Source organism: Anomaloglossus baeobatrachus, chromosome 6, assembly GCF_048569485.1.
Source record: "Anomaloglossus baeobatrachus isolate aAnoBae1 chromosome 6, aAnoBae1.hap1, whole genome shotgun sequence".
Taxonomy (NCBI): Eukaryota; Metazoa; Chordata; class Amphibia; order Anura; family Aromobatidae; genus Anomaloglossus; species Anomaloglossus baeobatrachus.
This window is the reverse complement of record NC_134358.1, coordinates 26,645,065-26,667,373: the sequence shown is the minus strand read 5'-3', so window position 1 is coordinate 26,667,373 and position 22,309 is coordinate 26,645,065. Positions and strand designations below refer to the sequence as shown.

Genomic DNA, 22,309 nt, shown 5'->3' with positions numbered 1-22,309 from the left:
AGGACAAAGATGGCTGCAAAAGGAGGCGCCGAACCCAGAGAACGGAGACACCCAATCGACCAGTCTGCACCGCACGCCCCTTAGGTGAGTATTATAAAGTGATTTTTACGTTCTACACAGCGGCCTGGGCTCTTATATACAGCATGTTAGAATGTTGTACATAAGAGCCCACTGGTGGTGGCCGTAGCTTATAGTCACCAAATCTGGTGACAGGTTCCCTTTAAGTTTGAGGCCCACTGTTTAGCTACATACATATATTACATTATCAGCATTCATAAATTGACCACATAATAAACTGGGCAGTTTGATAATTGATGAGATGCTGCCATTGTTAGTACACAGTGAACTAACTACTGCTCATATAAGGTGGTGGGTGATCAACTCTTGCACAAGGGCCCACCTGGGAATTCACCGGTCCCCCTGTCGGCCAGTACCGGCCTGCTTGTATTTTATTTTTACTCCAGTTATAACCAAAGCTGCCTCCATAAAAGTTTGCTCCTTGGACTTGGATATAGTCTACTGCGTATCCGGGCTCCACACTTGTGTGATCAAACCACGTAATGTTTACTGGCCCCTACTTTAGTTGTGACTAGAGAAGAAAATGGGTCAAAGCAATTGGTAGTGGTGAGGATGTACGTGTTATGTTCTATATACACCAGCGTCATATCGTGACCCCGATTCCAGATCTGTCACGCAACATCCATCCACGCGCCTCTAATACATGGAACTATAACACGCTGGTCACGGCGCACTGTATAATGAGCGAATTTTACATGTTTTATAGTTTTTCTTTATTTTTGTACATTTATCTTAAATAGGATATCTGAATCATTTTTTTTCTAGTTATCAACAGGTAGTTACTAAATACAGTGCCTTGAAAATGTATTTTATTCGGCTTTTATGTGATATAACAACACAAGGTAGCAAGCAATTGTAAAGTGTAAAGTAAATTATACAGGTTTTTCTAAATATTTTAAAAATAATTATGTATTTCCTTATTATATATTTGGATTAGTGATGAGCGGGCACTACCATGCTCCGGTGCTCAGTACTCGTAACTAGTGATGAGCGGGCACTACCATGCTCCGGTGCTCAGTACTCGTAACTAGTGATGAGCGGGCACTACCATGCTCGGGTGCTCAGTACTGGTAACTAGTGATGAGCGGGCACTACCATGCTCGGGTGCTCAGTACTGGTAACTAGTGATGAGCGGGCACTACCATGCTCGGGTGCTCAGTACTGGTAACTAGTGATGAGCGGGCACTACCATGCTCGGGTGCTCAGTACTGGTAACTAGTGATGAGCGGGCACTACCATGCTCAGGTGCTCAGTACTGGTAACTAGTGATGAGCGGGCACTACCATGCTCGGGTGCTCAGTACTGGTAACTAGTGATGAGCGGGCACTACCATGCTCGGGTGCTCAGTACTGGTAACTAGTGATGAGCGGGCACCACCATGCTCGGGTGCTCTGTACTCGTAACTAGTGATGAGCGAGCACTACCATGCTCAGGTGCTCAGTACTGGTAACTAGTGATGAGCGGGCACTACCATGCTCAGGTGCTCAGTACTGGTAACTAGTGATGAGCGGGCACTACCATGTTCGGGTGCTCAGTACTCGTATCTAGTGATGAGCGGGCACTACCATGCTCAGGTGCTCAGTACTCGTAACTAGTGATGAGCGAGCACTACTATGCTCGGGTGCTCAGTACTCGTAACTAGTGATGAGCGGGCACTACCATGCTCAGGTGCTCAGTACTCGTAACTAGTGATGAGCGGGCACTACCATGCTCGGGTGCTCTGTACTCGTAACTAGTGATGAGCGGGCACTACCATGCTCGGGTGCTCAGTACTCATAACTAGTGATGAGCGGGCACTACCATGCTCAGGTGCTCAGTACTCGTAACTAGTGATGAGTGAGCACTACTATGCTCAGGTGCTCTGTACTCGTAACTAGTGATGAGTGAGCACTACTATGCTCAGGTGCTCAGTACTCGTAACTAGTGATGAGCGGGCACTACCATGCTCAGGTGCTCAGTACTCGTAACTAGTGATGAGCGGGCACTACCATGCTCAGGTGCTCAGTACTGGTAACTAGTGATATGCAGGCACTACCATGCTCGAGTGCTCAGTACTCGTAACTAGTGATGAGCGAGCACTACCATGCTCGGGTGCTCAGTACTCGTAACTAGTGATGAGCGAGCACTACCATGCTCGGGTGCTCAGTACTCGTAACTAGTGATGAGCGGGCACTACCATGCTCGGGTGCTCAGTACTTGTAACTAGTGATGAGCAGGCACTACCATGCTCGGGTGCACAGTACTCGTAACTAGTGATGAGCGGGCACTACCATGCTCGGGTGCTCAGTACTGGTAACTAGTGATGAGCGGGCACTACCATGCTCGGGTGCTCAGTACTCGTAACTAGTGATGAGCGGGCACTACCATGCTCGGTTGCTCAGCACTCGTAACTAGTGATGAGCGAGCACTACCATGCTCGGGTGCTCAGTACTCGTAACTAGTGATGAGCGGGCACTACCATGCTCGGGTGCTCAGTACTCGTAACTAGTGATGAGCGGGCACTACCATGCTCGGGTGCTCAGTACTCGTAACTAGTGATGAGCGGGCACTACCATGCTCGAGTACTCGGTACTCGTAACTAGTGATGAGCGGGCACGACCATACTCGGGTGCTCTGTACTGGTAACTAGTGATGAGCGGGCACTACCATGCTCAGGTGTTCAGTACTCGTAACTAGTGATGAGTGGGCACTACCATGCTCGGGTGCTCAGTACTTGTAACTAGTGATGAGCGGGCACTACTATGTTCAGGTGCTCTGTACTGGTAACTAGTGATATGTAGGCACTACCATGCTCGGGTGCTCTGTACTGGTAACTAGTGATGAGCAGGCTCTACCATGCTCGGGTGCTTGGTACTCGTAACTAGTGATGAGCGGGCACTACCATGCTCGGGTGCTCAGTACTCATAACTAGTGATGAGCGGGCACTACCATGCTCAGGTGCTCAGTACTCGTAACTAGTGATGAGCGTGCACTACTATGTTCGGGTGCTCTGTACTGGTAACTAGTGATGAGCGGGCACTACCATGCTCAGGTGCTCAGTACTCGTAACTAGTGATGAGCGGGCACTACTATGTTCGGGTGCTCTGTACTGGTAACTAGTGATGAGCGGGCACTACCATGCTCAGGTGCTCAGTACTCGTAACTAGTGATGAGCGGGCACTACCATGCTCAGGTGCTCAGTACTCGTAACTAGTGATGAGCGGGCACTACCATGCTCAGGTGCTCAGTACTCGTAACTAGTGATGAGCGGGCACTACCATGCTCGGGTGCTCAGTACTGGTAACTAGTGATGAGCTGGCACTACCATGCTCGGGTGCTCAGTACTGGTAACTAGTGATGAGCGGGCACTACCATGCTCGGGTGCTCAGTACTTGTAACTAGTGATGAGCGGGCACTACCATGCTTGAGTGCTCAGTACTGGTAACTAGTGATGAGCGGGCACTACCATGCTCGGGTGCTCAGTACTCGTAACTAGTGATGAGCGAGCACTACCATGCTTAGGTGCTCGGTACTCATAACTAGTGATGAGCGGGCACTACCATGCTCGGGTGCTCTGTACTCGTAACTAGTGATGAGCGGGCACTACCATGCTTGGGTGCTCGGTACTCCTAACTAGTGATGAGCGAGCACTACCATGCTCGGATGCTCTGTACTCGTAACTAGTGATGATGAGCGAGCACTACCATGCTCGGATGCTCTGTACTCGTAATTAGTGATGATGAGCGAGCACTACCATGCTCAGGTGCTCTGTACTCGTAACTAGTGATGAGCGGGCACTACCATGCTCGGGTGCTCGGTACTCGTAACTAGTGATGAGCGGGCACTACCATGCTCGGGTGCTCGGTACTCGTAACTAGTGATGAGCGGGCACTACCATGCTCGGGTGCTCGGTACTCGTAACTAGTGATGATGAGCGAGCACTACCATGCTCGGTACTTGAAATGAGCAGTAGGACACTCAGACTGGGTCAACTCATGTACTGAGTATAATGGAAGTCAATGGGGATTTCAAGCATTTTTGAAGAAGATCTGCTCATTTCGAGTTCCGAGCAGCCAAGCATGGTAGTGTTACATGAATGACCATGGAAAATTTGGCTTATGATGCGACACACAACAAGGGGTACTCTGCGGACACTTTAACAACAGTGGGCCATAGTGCTAGTGAGGGGGAAGATGGGACAGGAGTCACCTGCAGCTGTACTCTACACTCCTAGCCAGTACCTACACAAGTTCCGTACCTGAGACCCTGAAAGACCCTGTAGTAGCCCTGGCTAGTGAGCTGGCAGGTGATGGACACTAGCCCCACTGCTCCAGTAATACAACACCAAGGGAAGGAAAGACAGACAGAGGGAAACACAGACTGCTGCAGTCAGCACCAGAACTGCAGCCTACACAGCAACTTCCAGAGAGTTCTCCACCAGCTCCTTCCACCTCCAGGCCAAGAATCCAAATGATTAAGTGAATATCTGGCACCCCTTACTGGGAGTAGAGGGTAAATATAGGGACTGGGAGAGGTCCAAACCAGAAACAACGGGGAAGGTAATGAGAATGCTTACTGGTAAGAAATACTGACATTAACCCTCGAATCCCCAAAGGAAAGGGAATCTCTGCAATAGAGAGATGGCTGTGACAGGCAATGCTTACTCATCATATATTATTAAAGGGTGAGATGAAACTAACAATTGTTTAAATCCTAAATATCTATTTCATGTCATAATCTAGTCTTTTTTCTACTATTCTTTAACCTGTTTCCGACTGGTGACGGCATATCAACGACGGTGCTAGCTGGGCTTTGTGCAGCGCCGACATTACTTTACAGTCAGAGGTCTTGCAGAGATCGGGACCCCTAGAGTCCTGCAAGCTCTAGCTCTGATCAGCGACATCATTGGGACATGATTGTCCCAGGTCCCAATAATATTAGCCTCTATGGCACTATCAATAGCGATAGTGGCATTTAGAAGATTGTGGGAGGCAGTGGGGTTTCTCCTTCACCCCTCTGGCACTCCTGCAACGTGATCGCAGGGAGCCAAGAGTTGCCATTGAAGCCGGAGGTCAAATGATGACCTCCATATCTGCCAGGTACAGTGGCCTGTTAGACCCAGCCAGAAGCAGGGTCTAACAAGTGATTTGTCAGTGTAAAACTGACAGGTTTCGTGCATTTCATTACATGTGCATTATAATGTGTGAGACCAGTCATCAGAGAAATAAAAGTTAAAATCCCATCAAGAGACAAAGTAAAAAGTAAAATAGAAATGTAAAAAAATAATAAGCAAATTGTATATATATATATATATATATATATATATATATATATATATATATATAAAATTTATTTATATATATATATATATATACACATATATATATATATACTGTGTGTATATATATACATATATATATATATATATATATATACACACACACACACACACATATTATATATATATATATATATATATATATATATATATATATATATATATACAGTTAGGTCCAGAAATATTTGGACAGTGACACAATTTTCGCGAGTTGGGCTCTGCATGCCACCACATTGGATTTGAAATGAAACCTCTACAACAGAATTCAAGTGCAGATTGTAACGTTTAATTTGAAGGTTTGAACAAAAATATCTGATAGAAATTGTAGGAATTGGACACATTTCTTTACAAACACTCCACATTTTAGAAGGTCAAAAGTAATTGGACAAATAAACCAAACTCAAACAAAATATTTTTATTTTCAATATTTTGCTGCGAATCCTTTGGAGGCAATCACTGCCTTAAGTCTGGAACCCATGGACATCACCAAACGCTGGGTTTCCTCCTTCTTAATGCTTTGCCAGGCCTTTACAGCCGCAGCCTTCAGGTCTTGCTTGTTTGTGGGTCTTTCCGTCTTAAGTCTGGATTTGAGCAAGTGAAATGCATGCTCAATTGGGTTAAGATCTGGTGATTGACTTGGCCATTGCAGAATGTTCCACTTTTTTGCACTCATGAACTCCTGGGTAGCTTTGGCTGTATGCTTGGGGTCATTGTCCATCTGTACTATGAAGCGCCGTCCGATCAACTTTGCGGCATTTGGCTGAATCTGGGCTGAAAGTATATCCCGGTACACTTCAGAATTCATCCGGCTACTCTTGTCTGCTGTTATGTCATCAATAAACACAAGTGACCCAGTGCCATTGAAAGCCATGCATGCCCATGCCATCACGTTGCCTCCACCATGTTTTACAGAGGATGTGGTGTGCCTTGGATCATGTGCCGTTCCCTTTCTTCTCCAAACTTTTTTTCTTCCCATCATTCTGGTACAGGTTGATCTTTGTCTCATCTGTCCATAGAATACTTTTCCAGAACTGAGCTGGCTTCATGAGGTGTTTTTCAGCAAATTTAACTCTGGCCTGTCTATTTTTGGAATTGATGAATGGTTTGCATCTAGATGTGAACCCTTTGTATTTACTTTCATGGAGTCTTCTCTTTACAGTTGACTTAGAGACAGATACACCTACTTCACTGAGAGTGTTCTGGACTTCAGTTGATGTTGTGAACGGGTTCTTCTTCACCAAAGAAAATATGCGGTGATCATCCACCACTGTTGTCATCCGTGGACGCCCAGGCCTTTTTGAGTTCCCAAGCTCACCAGTCAATTCCTTTTTTCTCAGAATGTACCCGACTGTTGATTTTGCTACTCCAAGCATGTCTGCTATCTCTCTGATGGATTTTTTCTTTTTTTTCAGCCTCAGGATGTTCTGCTTCACCTCAATTGAGAGTTCCTTAGACCGCATGTTGTCTGGTCACAGCAACAGCTTCCAAATGCAAAACCACACACCTGTAATCAACCCCAGACCTTTTAACTACTTCATTGATTACAGGTTAACGAGGGAGACGCCTTCAGAGTTAATTGCAGCCCTTAGAGTCCCTTGTCCAATTACTTTTGGTCCCTTGAAAAAGAGGAGGCTATGCATTACAGAGCTATGATTCCTAAACCCTTTCTCCGATTTGGATGTGAAAACTCTCATATTGCAGCTAGGAGTGTGCACTTTCAGCCCATATTATATATATAATTGTATTTCTAAACATGTTTTTGTAAACAGCTAAAATAACAAAACTTGTGTCACTGTCCAAATATTTCTGGACCTAACTGTATATATATATATATATATATATCTATATATATATATATATATATATATATATATATATGTGTGTGGTGTGTGTGTATATATATATATATATATTTGGTATTGCCACATTCAGAAAATCCTAATATATAAACTTTTTAACCACTATAGTGAACACCGGAAAAAAAAAAATAACAAAGTATCAAAAGTTATGTTTTTATCATACCACGAAAATAAAAAGTGGAAAAAAATGCGATCAAAAGTCATGTCTCAATAGACATCGTATCCCTGAAATCATCACCTGTACTGCAAAAAACAAGCCCCCATTCAGTGCTATCAGTGAAAATATAAAAAAGCAAATAGCTGTCAGACTATGGAGATGTAAAAACAAATGATATTTTCTATATGTTTATAGTATGTAAAAGCAGCAAAACAAACAAAACTACTATATATACAGTGCCTACAAGTAGTATTCAACCCCCTGCAGATTTACAGTGCCTACAAGTAGTCTTCAACCCCCTGCAGATTTAGCAGGTTTGATAAGATGCAAATAAGTTAGAGCCTGCAAACTTCAAACAAGAGCAGGATTTATTAACAGATGCATAAATCTTACAAACCAACAAGTTATGTTGCTCAGTTAAATTTTAATAAATTTTCAACATAAAAGTGTGGGTCAATTATTATTCAACCCCTAGGTTTAATGGTTTAATATTTTGTGGAATAACCCTTGTTTGCAATTACAGCTAATAATCGTCTTTAATAAGACCTGATCAGGCCGGCACAGGTCTCTGGAGTTATCTTGGCCCACTCCTCCATGCAGATCTTCTCCAAGTTATTTAGGTTCTTTGGGTGTCTCATGTGGACTTTAATCTTGAGCTCCTTCCACAAGTTTTCAATTGGGTTAAGGTCAGGAGACTGACTAGGCCACTGCAACACCTTGATTTTTTCCCTCTTGAACCAGGCCTTGGTTTTCTTGGCTGTGTGCTTTGGGTCATTGTCTTGTTGGAAGATGAAATGACGACCCATCTTAAGATCCTTGATGGAGGAGCGGAGGTTCTTGGCTAAAATCTCCAGGTAGGCCGTGCTATCCATCTTCCCATGGATGCGGACCAGATGGCCAGGCCCCTTGGCTGAGAAACAGCCCCACAGCATGATGCTGCCACCACCATGCTTGACTGTAGGGATGGTATTCTTGGGGTCGTATGCAGTGCCATCCAGTCTCCAAACATCACGTGTGTGGTTGGCACCAAAGATCTCGATCTTGGTCTCATCAGACCAGAGAACCTTGAACTAGTCTGTCTCAGAGTCCTCCAAGTGATCATGAGCAAACTGTAGACGAGCCTTGACATGACGCTTTGAAAGTAAAGGTACCTTACGGGCTCGTCTGGAACGGAGACCATTGCGGTGGAGTACGTTACTTATGGTATTGACTGAAACCAATGTCCCCACTGCCATGAGATTTTCCCGGAGCTCCTTCCTTGTTGTCCTTGGGTTAGCCTTGACTTTTCGGACAAGCCTGGCCTCGGCACGGGTGGAAACTTTCAAAGGCTGTCCAGGCCGTGGAAGGCTAACAGTAGTTCCATAAGCCTTCCACTTCCGGATGATGCTCCCAACAGTGGAGACAGGTAGACCCAACTCCTTGGAAAGGGTTTTGTACCCCTTGCCAGCCTTGTGACTCTCCACGATCTTGTCTCTGATGGCCTTGGAATGCTCCTTTGTCTTTCCCATGTTGACCAAGTATGAGTGCTGTTCACAAGTTTGGGGAGGGTCTTAATTAGTCAGAAAAGGCTGGAAAAAGAGATAATTAATCCAAACATGTGAAGCTCATTGTTCTTTGTGCCTGAAATACTTCTTAATACTTTAAGGGAACCAAACAGAATTCTGGTGGTTTGAGGGGTTGAATAATAAATGACCCTCTGAATAAACTTTTCACAATTTAAAAAAAAAAAATAAAAAAAGAAATAACATTCTTTTTTGCTGCAGTGCATTTCACACTTCCAGGCTGATCTACAGTCCCAATGTCACAATGCCAAGTTAATTCCGAATGTGTAAACCTGCTAAATCTGCAGGGGGTTGAATACTACTTGTAGGCACTGTATATATATTTTGTACTCCATATATCGCACTGACCTAAAAAATAAAGCCATCATATCAGCTGCCCAACTTTTAACCCTTATAGCAACACAACAACAAAAAAGTATTTTCAAAAATCATGCTGATGTATGCATGTGGTAAATGTTATTTACTAATTATTTTTATTGCAGTCACTGCTGCAGCCTTTGTCCTTACCCTGAAACAAAGCATCATCAGTGATGTAAATTTACGGGGCTGTGTCAGACACTGCTCTATTGAGCATGAGTTGGTTATCAATGCCAGCATATGCTTATTAGACTATCTACTAGCAATATGCATAGTGGCAGTGCTCTCTCTTGCTGGCTTGGCACTTATCAGCGCTGTGGAGGGAGTGCACTGTCACTGTGCATATTACAGAATGACAAAATTCTACTGAGCATGGGTTGGTTGTCAATTCCAATGGATTCTCAGTAGAATCTTGTCACTGTGCAACAAGCACACTCACAGTGCACTCTCTTGTCGACTCCATACTTCTCATTAGAGCTAGCAAGAGAGTGCACTGTCATTGTGCATATTGCACAGTAACAAGATTCTACAGAGAATACATTGGAATTGACAACTGCTCAGTAAAGCCCCTGAATAGGGCGTCACTAATGACGCTTCGTTTCCGGGTGTGGCGGCATTCTGCCTCTTGATGTTGATTCATTTGACATTAAGCACATAAGACGTAAAGCAGTTAAAGAATGATAGAGACTTTTTTAATTAAAGTATATTAGAAAAAAGATTAGCTTGTGAAATTAAATAGATCGGGACTTAGGATTTAAATAAATGTTAATTTAAGACAACCCCTTTAAGCTATTTATAATATAGCTATTCTTTGCCTTTTATTTTTTTTATAATTATTACATATTTATTTTGTTTATTACCTAATTATTAGCTTAATTTCTTATATAGTTAGTCTTTCTATATATCACTATATATACTTATTTTGGTTTTATTTCTATTTTCCATTGTCGATTTATTAAACGGTTATTTTTTACATTATAAAGCACTTTTTATTTCATTGGTTTTTTTTTTATTTAGTTATTTATTTATTGTATAGTTATTATTTCATTTTATATATTTTTTTATTTGCGCAATGTATAATAGAGATGAGCAAATTTGCTGAGATTCCAATTCAACATTTTGCTCAATTTGCATTCAAGTTCGAATGTTTCTTATTATGCGATGGAGGCTCGGACCACCAGATGGCGGGCTGCAATTTTGGGATAGGTGAGTGGTGAGGGGAGTATTTTTTTTCACTGTCAGCAATTTTACAGGGTTCATATAAAGAGTAACACAAAAAAAAATTGAATTCTGTAGACTTAAAATTTTTGTCCAATTCTAGGAAAATTACATTTTCCTGAAACTTCACTCATCTCTTATAGCGGTATATAAGTAATGCATAGATTATTTTTTTAGTCAATTCAATATGTTTCCTAATTTGTAAGATGCAAAGACTTCCCATGTCCAGTGTATCTTATTGACAGACCATACATGTATAATGAATGCTTTACATATGTATCGATGTAAAATAATTTAAAAATATATAATAAATTAAATAAAAGTATTATTATTATTATTAATTATTATTATTATTAATAATAATAATAATAATAAAAAGAAAGTAATAAAACGTTCCAAATAAATACAAAAATAAATACGTAAATAAAATATAAAATTAATAAAAATTTAATGTTTAAAAAAAATATAAAATAAAATATAAAAATAAGAATCACATAGAAGGAACATATTTGAGATCAGGCAACAAAACTTAAATACTGTTTTGCCTGTTTTATATATAACTGGGCCCTAATGCCAATTTCTCATGGGACCTCCTTTGTTACATTCATCGCTTCTTACGGTTTCGTACTTATACTGTATATAAAGTTTTGTAATTCTAGAGATACTTGACATTACTCACCACATTCCCCGGTAGTCCTCTAGTTCCAGGTTGGCCTGCGAGCCCTGGTGGACCCTGATGGTAAGAAGAGTAAGAGATGAGCAATACATGGGAATAGGAAGTAATATACAATGTGTAAAAGTCCATAAGGTGACAATAAGTATTCCGGTCTATTCGACTTCCTAAACTACCTGTTTCCAAGGCTAACCGTATCTACCTGTACTATATCATACCCATTCTTCTTCTACAGTATGGAAAACATCTTGGGCACACAAAAATATCACTTTTTACATTAAAGGAGTTGTCTACTACTTGGACAATCCCTTCTCATTCCTCAAGTTTGGCCACATTAAAATAAAAAAGCTTATACTTACCTCCTGTGGTGGCATGGGAGGTGAGTATAGGTTTTTTTTTTATTTTAATAGGGCTAAACAGGAGGAAAGAGAAGAGGTTGTGTCACAGGTGACTAGGGGACACAGGGGGACCTATGCTGGCCTTGAGACTGGGACCCCTGCACTCACCCTCACCCCGGAGGTACCCTTAATGGTAGGGAGGTCCAGACCCCCGACCTGGCCCTCTCTCCTATTGGGCCCTGACCTAATACCCCCACATCCCCAACCCAGGGATGAGCAGGACACAAAGTAATATACCTCTCCAACAAGACAAAGGCAAGGGGGTAAAACTGAAATCACGCACACCACAAATATCCACAGAGGGGAGACAAAAAGACACCAGAGAGGATAAACCAAAGAGAAAGGAGGAAGTCACAACAAGGAATTTTCATACAGCGCAGACAGCAAATCTCTGGTCATCAAATGGAGGATCACCATGGACGCTGGGAAATCGAAACTGCAAGCAGAAACTATCTTCGGAGGTCTCGCACTACACTCCCCAGCCTTAAATAGGAGGAGACCAGCTCTGGAAGGTAATCAGCAACCTGTCTCTCAGAAGAGTAGCACACTGCTCCGAAAAGGATTAACTCCTGCACGGCTTGGAGCAGTGAAACAACTCAGCCGATGCCCAGCCGAGCTGAGCACTTAAGAGAGACTCGGTTGCCTGTCAGACTCTGCAATATGAACAGAGTCTGACGCTTTAGAAGTAATCTGCGTGTGCAGATCCGGACATCGCATGACAGGTTGTCCAAGTAGGGGACAACCCCTTTACGTGGCTCAACCCATTTGTTTCTATTTTTCTGTCCTGCCCCCAACTTCATATTGCATTTTTAGTGAATGGGGCTATGGGGTAATACCATACAAAACCTGTTGTGACGCTGTTTTAGAAGAAGGCAGCCGTCTTTGTCTACTCTTCGATAACTTCTCTAACATATGTTCTGGGCCACCACTAGACATTAGCTATCAATCAAAGCTTGAACTTTCCAGAGAACTCCATACTAAATAAAGATAGATTAAGGCTATACTTACAATATCTCCCTTAGGTCCACATTCTCCTTTGTCTCCATCTTGACCTTTTGGACCCTGCAGTGAAGACATACAGAAATTGTGGTCAGGATTAGAAAGATCTATCATCTAATGCTTTGGTGGTCAAGATGGTGGACGAGGATTTCTATCAATGGTGCAAACATTGAACCTGAGACTCCATCACGGTGGTCTTCATCTCATGTCCCTCAAGTCAAGAATGAACAGATATGACTTCTATGTTGGCACCTGAGCAATGTATCTCTTCTCGGTGGTCATCGCAAAAGTATGGGAGAACTAGGACCTCTCTTTTCAAATGTCACATGGTGGTGGTGGTGTCTACAAATACCAGGGATGGGTAATGCATATTTTTTTTAATAAGACTTATTAGTGAGAATTTTTCTAACTATTTTTGGAACAGATTTTGCTACATTGGAGGTATAGTCATCATGACATAAGCTAAATTTATGGTCTTACGCATTCCAACATTATCCAGGAAAAAAAAAACTATGGTCGTTAGTAAGTCTAAAAATTAGGTAAAGCTCAGAGGAACAGCGTTCATGATAAATTATACCGATTTATTAGCGGTTTATCGAAAACTAGGGCAAAATGCAAAAGTAGTGGATGAAAAACTAAGTAGACTATCACTGCTTTAATTGGTATTAAGAGGGTAAGTAGTGACCAGGGGTTGCTCGGCAAATGTGGTCACCTATATAAAAGCAGAAGTTGTGGCATATTGCTGGTCTACACCCTGCAGACATGCCAATGCCAAGGAATAAAGATGTCACCAATGATCTTAGAGAAGTAGCTGTTGTTGGCCATCAATCGAGGAAGGGTTATAAAGTTGAGCAATTTGGACTTCATCATTCTTCAGTGACAAATATTATTCTCAAGTGGAAAATTGTCCAGACCATTGTGAATCTTCCTAGGAATGGATGTCCCAGTGACTTAATTCCAAAGCGAGCAATGCTTCGAGAAAAATTACAAGAGAAAACTCAAGAGCTACAGCTCAGACTCTAAAGGTGTCAGCATGTTAACTATACAAGTCCATGAAAGTACAGAAAAAGACTGGAGTATGGCTTCTTTGGAAGGGTTGCAGGAAAAAGCCTTTTAGTAAAAAGAACATGGCAGCACAGCTAAAGTATGTAAAGTTACATCTGAATAAACTGCAAAACTTCTGAAACCATGTGTCATGCTAGGTACAGGGAAGTACCCAGCATTTGGTGAAAGGGAAGGGATACCCAGTGTCTAGGGAAGGGTAAGATGGTCACTACTTACCATGCCTAGCACTGGGCCCAGTGGCTGCAGCTGAGATTACAACTACCTGTCAGTGTTGTTTCTGTCTTCATTGTTTTTAACATCACCATTTTTTAAAGGCATGTTTTAAGTTTCACTCCATGATCTGCTGTTGCTGGAACTCATTCAATTTGCTGCTACTTCGTTTGCCCAGAAGCCGGTCAGGAGCCTCTGTGCACCGCATCCTTTATCAATATGTCTCCACCTGGTGAGCTAATTTTTTGCTACTTTGGTTCATGGTAACCTTTATGTCTTAAGACCCCGTCACACGCTTCAATATATCGTGCGATCGTACCCGCCCCCGTCGTTTGTGCGTCACGGACAATTCATTGCCCGTGGCGCACAATGCCGTTAACCCCGTCACACGTACTTAACTCTCTAACGACCTCGCTGTGGGCGGCGAACATCCTCTTCCTGAAGGGGGCGGTTCGTGCGCCGTCACAGCGACGTCACACAGCGGCCGCCCGATAGAAGCGGAGGGGCGGAGATGAGCGGCTGGAACATCCCGCCCACCTCCTTCCTCCCTCATTGCCGGTGGGACGCAGGTAAGCTGTGTTCGTCGTTCCCGGGGTGTCACACGTAGCGATGTGTGCTGCCACAGGAACGACGAACAACCTGAAGGAGGAACGACATTATAAAAATGAACGATGTGTCAACGATCAACGATAAGGTGAGTATTTTTGATCGTTAACAGTCGTTCGGATGTGTCACACGCAACGACATCTCTAACGATGCCGGATGTGCGTCACGAAGTCCGTGACCCCGGCGATATATCGTTAGATATATCGTAGCGTGTAATGCCGCCTTTAGTTGATTGTTAGGTGTCACTATCCGTCAACTTTGACTTTCATGTTTGCTGGATTGAATCACTGTCCTTTTCACTTTCACTTCTATGTTGGTTAGAAAGGGTCCTTCCACCTTGACAACATGTTGTTTGAAATAATCATTGTCTTCCCACCTCTGTGTCCATTTTGGTTGGGAAGGGCTACTGTCCTTCAATTTTGACCTCTATGTTAGTTGACTTCTGACTTTGTGTTGGTTGGAAATAGTGACTGTCCTTTCACTCTAAATTTTATTTTGGTGGCTGGGATGAGTCACTTTCCTTTCATTATGACTTCCATGTTGTTTGGAAAAGGTCATTGTTCTTCTACCTTGACTTATATATTATTTTGAAATGATTATGGTTTTTCTACCTTTGTTAGTTATGTTGATTGGAAAGTTTCACTGTCCGTTCTCTTTGACTTCAGTGTTAACTGGAAGGCGTCATTGCCCTTCCACCTCAACAGCAAATTGTTTGGAGTGATCATTGTCTCTTCATCTGTGTAGACATTTTGGTTGAAAGTGGTCACTGCCCTTCCGTTTTGACTTCCATGTTGGTGAGAAGGGGTAACTTTCCTTCCTTTTTGACTTCCATGTTGGTTGAAAGAGGTCACTGTCCATCCATTTTGACTCCCATGTTGGTTGGAAAGGATCACTGTGCTTTCATTTTGAATTCCATTTTCGTTGAAAAGGGTCAATGTCCTTCCACTTTGACCTCCATGTTGGTTGAAAGAGGTCACTGTCCTATTTTGACTTCCATGTTGGTTGGAAAGGGTCACTGTCCTTCTATTTTGACTTCCATGTGGGCTGGAAGAGGTCAACGTTCTTCCACTTTGACTTCCATGTTGGTTGGGAGAGGATCACTGCCCCATCTTCGACTTCCATGGTGGTTGGGAAGGGTCAATGTTCTTCCACTTTGACTTCTACGGTGAGTAGAAAGAGTCAGTTCTTTCACTTATACCCCCCCCCCACATTAGGATGCAGTGACCTGCAATGATCAGGAGTTGGCACAAGTTCCTATTTATAGCTTTGAGCTTCCTCTATATGGAAGGTTCATTCACTATTCTGCTGTGTCAGCTTGTCAAGTGATTTTAGTTAAATTCACCGTACACACTGACCCAAATGTTCAGCGAAGACCGATCCTGATGTGGAAGAGTAGTACATTGTAGTGCTGTCACAATCAATTTGTCTCCACCTGGTGAGCTAATTTTTTTGTTGCTTTGTTCATGGTAACCTTTATTTCTAAGGTGATTGGAAGGTGTCACTATCTGTCAACTTTGATTTTCATGTTCGCTGGAGGGAATCACCGTCCTTTTCACTTTCACTTTTGTTTTGCCAACATGTTGTTTGCAATGATCAGTGTCTTCCTTGTGGGTTGGAAGGGATCAGTGTCCTATCACTTTGACTTTCATGTTGGTTGGAAGGGGTCATCATCCATTCCTTTTAAAATTCACGTTGGGTGGAAGGGGTAACTGCCCTTCCATTTTGACTTCCATGTTGGCTGGAAGAGGTCACTCTCCTTCCATTTTAATTTTCATGTTGGTTGTAAGGGGTCGCTGTCCTTCTATTTTGACATCCATGTTGCTTGGAAAGGGTCACTGTCCTTTAATTTTGATTTCCGTGTTGGTTGGAAGTCGTCACTGTCTTTCCATTTTGGCTTCTATGTTGGTTGAAAGGGATTACTGTAATTCCGCTTTGTCTGCAATGTTGGTTGGAAGGGGACACTGTCCTATCATATTGACTTCCATGTCGGTTGGAAGGGGTCAATGTTCTTCCACTTTGACTTCATTGTTGGTTGAAAGAGGTCACTGTCCTACCATATTGACTTCCATGTTGGTTTGAAGGGGTCAATGACCTTCCATTTTAACTTCCATGTTGGTTGAGAGGGTTCACTATCCTCCCATTTTAACTTTCATGTTGATTTGAAGTGGTCACTCTCCTTTCATTTTGACTTCCATGTTGGTTGAAAGGGGTCACTGTCCTTCCATTTTGACTGCCATGTTGGATGGATGGGGTCACTGTCCTATTATTTGACTCTCATGTTGGTTGAATGGGGTCACTGTTCTATCGTAGACTTCCATGTTGGTTGGAAGGGATCACTGTCTTATCACTTTTAATTACATGTTGGATGGAAGGGTTCACAGTCCTTCCATTTTGCCATCCATATTGGTTGGAAGTAGTCACTATCCTTTCATGTTTACTTCGTGTTGGTTGGAAGAAGTTGCTGTACTTCCATTTTGACTTCCATGTTGGTTGGAAGGGTTCACTGTTCTTCCATTTTGACATCCACATTGGTTAGAAGAGGTCACTGTCCTTCCATGTTGACTGTTCTATTATTTAGTCACTGTCCTATTATTTGACTCTCATGGTTTTTTGGATAGGGTCACTGTCCTATCGATGACTTCCATGTTGGTTGGAAGGTGTCACTGTCTTTCCATTTTGACTGCCATGTTGGTTGGAAGAGGTCACTGTCTGTCTATTTTGTCTTCCATTTTGACTGCCATGTTGGTTTGAAGGGGTCACTGTCTTCCATTTTGACTGCCATGTTGGTTGGAAGGGGTCAATGTTCTTTCCATTTGCCATGTTGGTTGGAAGGGGTCAATGTTCTTTCATTTTGACTGCCATGTTGATTGGAAGAGGTCACTGTCCTATCATTTTGAATTCCATGTTGGTTGGAAGAGGTCACTGTCCTTCCATTTTGTCTTAAATGTTGGTTAGAAGGGGTCACTGTCCGTCATTTTGTTTTCCATGTTGGTTGGAAGGGGTCACTGTCCGTCATTTTGTTTTCCATGTTGGTTGGAAGGGGTCACTGTCCGTCATTTTGTTTTCCATGTTGGTTGGAAGGGGTCACTGTCCGTCATTTTGTTTTCCATGTTGGTTGGAAGGATTCAATGTTCTTTCCCTTTGACTTTCAGGTTGGTTGGAAGGGGTCAATGTTCTTCCAATTTGACTTCTATGGTGAGTAGAAAGAGTCAGTTCTTTCACTTATACCCCCCCACCCCCCAACATTAGGGTGCAGTGACCTGCAATGATCAGGAGTTGGCACAAGTTCCTATTTATAGCTTTGAGCTTCCTCTATATGGAAGGTTCATTCACTATTCTGCTGTGTCAGCTTGTCAAGTGATTTTAGTTAAATTCACCGAACACACTGACCCAAATGTTCAGCGAACACTGATCCTGACGGAGAAGAGTTGTACATTGTAGAGGAGTCATTGTGGCAATAAACTCCACCTAATCATAAAGAGTGGTCCCCAAGAGCTATGGCTCCTGGCAGTGGCACGGGGATATCATTATTATGTACACCCAATAAGATCTATTATTTTTTGGGGGGTTGTTTGTACATTGTAAAATGATTCTCCAGCTCAGTATGATTGCAAAAATACCAAAATTAATTTGCTCATTATTATCAATGTATTAGTTTTTTACAGTTTTTTCCATCACTGGAGCCAATGCGAGAGCTTGATTTTTCAAATCCACTATTTTTTCCTTCTGGAATGATCTCTCATTGTTAAAATTCTAATTTCCCGGTCAAAATGTATCTTCACTGTGTACGGATTTCCCCATTACTGAGATAGGAGATTACAGTTGGTGCTCATAAAGCTCTATGGAGAACTGAAATTAAAGTTTCAGGACAACCTGCAGCAGCATCTCTACTTCTATCTCCTCTTTTTCCTCCCCGTTCCATAGGAAATGACAGTTTCTGAAGTTTTAATATTCTATCTCATTGATGTGAATATTTGTCTTCACTGAACACTGATTTTACAGAATGTACTTCTGAATTGAAAGTGAAAGATCAATCCAAGAGGAGAATGAAGTGGATTTCTCCGATAGGTTACGTTACAAAGTTTCATATTTTCATGTGAACTATTGAGTGATGAAATAAAAATGTACAGAAATAGCATTTCAGGAGTAAAACGTTCTCAATAACAAATGTAAAAAAAGAACTCAAGCTAGCAAAAAAAAAAAAAAATCGAAAGTGATGTTAAAATATATCACAATGTCTTTTATAATTACATCTATATCAAGAAGAAAAAAAAAAATGGATTGTATGTACACCTTAGAAGATGATACTAACAAGATAATTGTAGAGGACAAAGAAAAGGCTGAGATATTAAACAGGCACTTTTCAGCTGTGTTCACTAAAAAAACTGACTGTTACAGGGATCATTCAACAAGGAAAAAATAAAAGTTCGTCCACTGATATAATTAATTTAACAGAAGAAGAAGTACGCCTGCGTCTGAGTAAATTAAACATTGACAAATCCCCCGGGCCAGATGGCATTCATCCACGAATATTGAGGGAATTGAGGTCAGTAATTGACAGACCGCTGTATCTCATCTTCTTAGACTCGCTTGTAACAGGTTTGGTGCCTCAGCATTGGAGGATTGCTGATGTGGTACCGATATTTAAGAAAGGTAAGAGGGTAGATCCAGGCAACTACCGTCCAGTAAGCCTGACATCAGTAGTGTACAAAGTTTTTGAGGGCATTTTAAGGGATGATATGCAAAAATATATTGTAGAAAATAATATAATAGCTGACAGACAGCATGGATTCATGAAAGATAAGTCGTGTCTAACCAACCTGTTGGGGTTCTATAAGGAGGTAAGTGCAAACCTGGATATTGGTAATGCAGCCGATGTGATTTATTTGGACTTTGCAAAGGCATTTGATACTGTACCACATAATAGCCTTATACTAAAGCTCCAGAAGCAAGGACTAGGGGACACAATATGCAACTGGGTAAGGAATTGGCTAAAAGATAGGAAACAAAGAGTAGTCATAAATGGTACATTCTCCAATAAGCTATAGGCAGCAGTGGGGTGCCGCAGGGATCTGTACTGGGAGCAGTGGGGACTGCAGGGATCTGTACTGGGAGCAGTGGGGACCGCAGGGATCTGTACTGGGAGCAGTGGGGACCGCAGGAATCTGTACTGGGAGCAGTGGGGGCCGCAGGGATCTGTACTGGGAGCAGTGGGGACCGCAGGGATCTGTACTGGGAGCAGTGGGGACCGCAGGAATCTGTACTGGGAGCAGTGGGGACCGCAGGAATCTGTACTGGGAGCAGTGGGGACTACAGGAATTTGTACTGGTTGCAGTGGGAAGCAGTGGGGACAGGAGGGATCTGTACTGGGGGTAGTGGGGACCGCAGGGATCTGTATTGGGAGCAGTGGGGACCGTAGGGATCTGTACTGGAAGCAGTGGTGACCGCAGGGATCTGTATTAGGAGCAGTGGGGACCACAGGGATCTGTACTGGGAGCAGTGGGGAACGCAGAAATCTATACTGGCGATAGTGGGGACCACAGGGATCTGTACTGGGAGTAGTGGGGACCGCAGGAATCTGTACTGGGAGCAGTGGGGACCGCAGGTATCTGTGCTGACAGCAGTGGGGACCTCAGGGATCTATACTGGGAGCAGTGGAGACCACAGGGGTCTGTGTTGGGAGCAGTGGGGACCGCAGGGATCTGTGCTGGTAGCAGTGGGGAACTCAGGGATCTGTACTGGGAGCAGTGGGGACCGCAGGGATCTGTACTGGGAGCAGTGGGGACCGCAGGGATCTGTGCTGACAGCAGTGGGGACCTCAGGGATCTATACTGGGAGCAGTGGAGACCACAGGGGTCTGTGTTGGGAGCAGTGGGGACCGCAGGGATCTGTGCTGGGAGCAGTGGGGACCTCAGGGATCTGTACTGGGAGCAGTGGGGACCGCAGGGATCTGTACTGGGAGCAGTGGGGACCGCAGGGATCTGTGTTGACAGCAGTGGGGACCTCAGGGATCTATACTGGGAGCAGTGGAGACCACAGGGGTCTGTGTTGGGAACAGTGGGGACCGCAGGGATCTGTACTGGGAGCAGTGGGGACCGCAGGGATCTGTACTGGGAGCAGTGGGGACTGCAGGGATCTGTGCTGGGAGCAGTGGGGACCGCAGGGATCTGTACTGGGAGAAGTGGGGACTGTAGGGATCTGTGTTGGAAGCAGTGGGGACCTCAGGGATCTTTACTGGGAGCATTGGGGACAACAGTAATCTGTACTGGGGGTAGTGGGGACCGCAGGGATCTGTATTGGGAGCAGTGGGGACCGTAGGGATCTGTACTGGAAGCAGTGGTGACCGCAGGGATCTGTATTAGGAGCAGTGGGGACCACAGGGATCTGTACTGGGAGCAGTGGGGAACGCAGAAATCTATACTGGCGATAGTGGGGACCACAGGGATCTGTACTGGGAGTAGTGGGGACCGCAGGGATCTGTACTGGGAGTAGTGGGGACCGCAGGGATCTGTACTGGGAGCAGTGGGGACCGCAGGGATCTGTGCTGACAGCAGTGGGGACCGCAGGGATCTGTGCTGACAGCAGTGGGGACCTCAGGGATCTGTGCTGACAGCAGTGGGGACCTCAGGGATCTATACTGGGAGCAGTGGAGACCACAGGGATCTGTACTGGGAGCAGTGGGGACCGCAGGGATCTGTACTGGGAGCAGTGGGGACCGCAGGGATCTGTGCTGACAGCAGTGGGGACCTCAGGGATCTATACTGGGAGCAGTGGAGATCACAGGGGTCTGTGTTGGGAGCAGTGGGGACCGCAGGGATCTGTGCTAGGAGCAGTGGGGACCGCATGGATCTATACTGGGAGCAGTGGGGACTGCAGGGATCTGTGTTGGGAGCAGTGGGGACCGCATGGATCTATACTGGGAGCAGTGGGGACCACAGGGATCTGTGCTGGGGACCGCAGCTGGTAACATACGGCAGGTGGTGGCCAAGGCGGCGGCTCTTTGGCATCCGGTCCTGTCTGCACATGGACCTATACCTCCCCCCGCTGTGCAGAGGTTTCTGTGACATCCTCTAGATTGATTCTTGCCTCTTCTGTTTAAATTGGAAAAGAGGAACATAAAGACCCCAAAAAAATCCTTGCCCTTTGGGACCCTGAGACGGTTTGATGAACGCATTCCCCCCTGGTGGTAATGAAGGGGGCAGACACGACGGATGCACAGGACTGACATCTCTGCAGCTTTTACTGTCAATGCCTTATTCATCAGCACCCCCGAGGCCGCCACCAGCAACATGGAGGGACGAGGGCTTCTACAGCGGAACCGCGGAGCGACCCTCGGCTCCATCCATCACTGGGATCTCTGATGAACGGTCTCATATTGGATTTAAAGGGGAACCTTCCTCGGCTCCAATCTCCGTCCCATTTGATTTGGGCACAAGTTATAATGCACAATTTTACAAAATTAGGATTTTTTTTGGCAAAAGTTGTCTTTTTTTAGTTTGCAAAAGTGTCGCAACGGAGGCGTTCCTAAGATAAATAGCAGAGAGCAAAATGTTCATAGAGGAGAAGGATGCACCTTATGCAAGTGAACGGGACTGAGCTGTAATACCACTGAGCGCCTATGGACAGGAGAGGCGCTGTTTCTGGAATGCTAAGGAATTCACTGGTTGTGCTGAGGACACCTACTGGTCACTGAAGGAATTACACCAAACAAAACTTAGTTTATTGTTCTTACTTTTTGAATGAACCTCATTTTTGGGAGGAACGTCTCATTATACGTCCTATAAGGATAGGGAACATCACTGGAGGAATT

At 44.0% G+C, this 22,309-nt stretch overlaps 1 protein-coding gene across 1 annotated transcript in view; it reads right to left on the bottom strand.

Annotated features, from left to right (window-relative positions):
- COL22A1 (collagen type XXII alpha 1 chain) overlaps positions 1 to 22,309 on the bottom strand; it is a 515,443-nt gene that overhangs the window by 138,327 nt on the left and 354,807 nt on the right. The window contains exons 36-37 of the mRNA XM_075316011.1: positions 12,628 to 12,681; positions 11,228 to 11,281 (exon numbers count right to left, since the gene is read on the bottom strand). Of these exons, the coding sequence (XP_075172126.1) occupies positions 11,228 to 11,281; positions 12,628 to 12,681 (108 nt within the window). The remainder of the gene's footprint in view (positions 1 to 11,227; positions 11,282 to 12,627; positions 12,682 to 22,309) is intronic.